Source organism: Poecilia latipinna, unplaced genomic scaffold, assembly GCF_001443285.1.
Source record: "Poecilia latipinna isolate Pla-1442-1.1 unplaced genomic scaffold, P_latipinna-1.0 Scaffold739, whole genome shotgun sequence".
NCBI classification, from domain to species: Eukaryota; Metazoa; Chordata; class Actinopteri; order Cyprinodontiformes; family Poeciliidae; genus Poecilia; species Poecilia latipinna.
The window spans coordinates 208,403-211,558 of record NW_015113355.1 but is presented as its reverse complement, the minus strand read 5'-3'; the positions used below and the strand labels follow the sequence as shown (position 1 = coordinate 211,558).

The 3,156-nt window shown below is 40.1% G+C and overlaps 1 protein-coding gene across 1 annotated transcript in view; it reads left to right on the top strand.

The window, feature by feature from the left end:
* prmt9 (protein arginine methyltransferase 9) overlaps positions 1 to 3,156 on the top strand; it is a 19,421-nt gene continuing 16,265 nt past the window's right edge. Inside the window, exons 1-6 of the mRNA XM_015045690.1 lie at positions 1 to 454; positions 859 to 1,057; positions 1,441 to 1,589; positions 1,680 to 1,916; positions 2,502 to 2,669; positions 2,741 to 2,843. Of these exons, the coding sequence (XP_014901176.1) occupies positions 860 to 1,057; positions 1,441 to 1,589; positions 1,680 to 1,916; positions 2,502 to 2,669; positions 2,741 to 2,843 (855 nt within the window). The 5' untranslated portion in view covers positions 1 to 454; position 859. The remainder of the gene's footprint in view (positions 455 to 858; positions 1,058 to 1,440; positions 1,590 to 1,679; positions 1,917 to 2,501; positions 2,670 to 2,740; positions 2,844 to 3,156) is intronic.

Genomic DNA, 3,156 nt, shown 5'->3' with positions numbered 1-3,156 from the left:
ATAAATCCTTTATAAACACACTTTTGCTAGCAAAATTTTCCTATTTTAAGTAAATATCCGTTTTTGTTAGTGAAGGTACGGAACGTGTAATTGGAGACACGTTTGCTACCGAGCCGCTATTCAAGCGGACAGCTGCGCCGCTCAGTTGGATATTTGTAAATGTGATTCATTTTTTTAAAAAACTGCTTCGGGTATCATCCAGATAACTGTTAAAACTATAATATTACCAAGCACGAAAATAAACTGCTGCAGTGATAATCACTGCGGATATTATTGCTCGGCCTTCAGTCTTTTTGTTATCAGGGTTATTTTTGTTTTCAGTGAGGCTAACCGCTGATAGACATCATGGTCGGGTTTGCGTGCTGTCAACATTAAGTCCTCTGTGTTTGGCTGCAGCTGCTGGCCAGCTGCAATTTCAACCCATATACTAGCCTGGAATCTAACTCTGCTCAGAGTAAGTGTTGCACGTTTCTGAATATTAGGAAACATAACCGAAAGTGCTCTGATATCAGGAATAACATAAATATATAACATGGGATGGCATATTGAGGCTAGATAGTATTAAGTGTGCTTGAATATTCACTTTAAATGCACTGAATTGGTTTCTGTTCAGTTTGCAACCCGAACTGGAACTGAACTAATCATTACTGCAAAGCGGTACTAAACATATTTTAGACACTAGCTTAAAATTAGAAAGTGAGCAAGTGATATTATTTTAAAGCCAAGTAAATATAATCATTATTTCTATAACTATATAGAATCTGAGTGCATCCTTACATGGTATTTGCACCGGCTATAGCAGTTAAAGCAAGTTTCAGCAAGTTGAAATCTTGTATTTCACTTTCCCTTCTGTTTAAGGATGCCAAATACCAGTGCAAGGCCCAAGCATGGGAGGAGGGCCCGGAGGCGACGCAGAGTGGACCCTGCCAGGGACCAGCTGGTCTCCAGTTCCCTGGAGAGCGCCCAGCAGTGTCTGCTCAACCAGGATTATGGAACAGCTTTTGTCCATTACCTCCTTGTGCTCAACCTTGCACCTGTTTTCAAGGACTTTGCACAGGTAAAACATGCGGTATAATACTTTCTAGACCAGCCTGTGTTCATTTTGCGGTTATAATCAAATTAGAATTATGAACTGTGGTATAAACTGAAATATATAACTTTGATTTTGTACATTATTTTTTTTTTATTTCTGTCGTGAAGAAAAGAAATGTGCTCAGTCACCCAACAAGGCTAAAAACCATTAGTACCTATTTGAAAAAACCCTGTTGCTGTATGCATCCTCCACTTCTTGAGGATGATGATTAAATACGCAGCTCCCAGAAATGTTGTCTTTGCTTCATGCCATGTGGTTCTCACTCTGTTCTCTTCACCATTTGCAGAAATTGTGTTTGTGTTCACATGGCTTAGTAGAACTAAATACAGTGAACTGTTCTTTTTCAGGATTCTTTCAGGTTCACTCTGTTTAAATGGGCCGAAGAGTTGGACTCTGTGGGACGGATTCAGGAACTCTTCGACTGCTACGAACAAGCTCTGGAAATCTTCCCTGCTGATGAGGTCATCCTCAACAGCATGGGAGAACACCTTTTCCGGTACATGATAACACGTTCATAACTTTTTTTTTTATCAATATTTGCAGTATTCAATTTCACATGATGAATTTCATTTGTTTTACAATACAGAATGGGATTTAGAGATGAAGCTGCGGGTCATTTCCACAAGGCCTTGAAGCTGAAGCCAGACTTTCCAGAAGCGAGGGAGAATTTTTACCGTGTTGCCAACTGGCTAGTGGAGCGCTGGCATTTCCTCATGCTCAACGACCATGGCAGGAACCGAAAGTACCAGCAGGCCATTCAGAAAGCTGTTCAGAATGGCTGCAAAACCATACTCGATATAGGTACTGGCACTGGAATCCTTGGGTGAGACATTTTCCATCACAATTTAAAGACCTGGACATTTTTCTGTAGTTGTAGTTGACTGAAAAAGCAAACTCTAGTCTGCCTAATAACCTACATCTTGGTTTGGTTTAAGTGAACTCTGCCACTTTTCGAATGCAGAGACTGCTTTACAAGCAGTAAGCGGACTATAGTGCAGGGCATTCTGGGTAAATACAACCAAAACAAATCCGTATGTCTAGCACTAGTGGCACAAGTTGCTCATAGTATTTTACCAGAGACAGAGAGAAATCCTGCAACTGCTAAAATCTGATTCTACTGCATTTTTGTTTATGTGAAGAAGGAATTGCACTGAGTGTCTTCTTCATAGGTTTTTGTGTTGTTTTCTTGGTGCAGTGCCACCACAGTTGTTTTTAATTAGTTTGGACACAGTGCAGTGTGAAAGCAAACCGCAGCAGCTGAAAATATAACAAACGTTACATTTTTGGTCCCCAGTCAAACCCAGTCTACCAGACTATCAGGTGTGAAAACACCCTAAATCACTAACTGATTAAACAACTTAGATATAACAAAAAGTGCAGTTCTGACGCCTATTTTCTGTCTGTTTAGCATGTGTGCTAAGAAAGCTGGTGCTGCTGAGGTGTACGCCTGTGAGCTTTCAAAGACGATGTATGAACTGGCCTGCGAGGTGGTGGCTGCTAACGGGATGGAGGGCAGCATCAAAATCCTCCACAAGAAATCCCTCGACATGGAAGTACCAACAGACATCCCAAACAGGTGGAAATCTTAGCTGTCGATATTGAATTTGTAGACATTGCTCCATAAATAAAGTTTTGGTCTGTGCTCAGGGTTTCATTGGTGGTGACTGAGACTGTGGACGCAGGGCTGTTTGGAGAGGGCATCATAGAGAGTCTTATTCACGCCTGGCATCACCTCCTCCTGCCTCCAAAGGTAACACTGTCCAGAGCAAAGAGAATTTTCTAAGTGATATTTTGAGTGGAATGCCTTTAACACGCAGAATAAGGACAACTTTAATTTGATACCACAAGTCTCTGGAATGCAGATAGACAGTATGCGATGACACAGTTATGCAAGGCTGAAATGATTAATCGGATTAATCGCAATTAATCAAATTAATCACAATTAATATGATTAATTGTGATTAACTGATTATTGAAATAATTGTTGACTAAATTAGTGATCAATTTAATCGTTAACTGGAATGTTCAGTCTCCAAAAAAAAAAAAAAAAAAAAAAAAAAAAA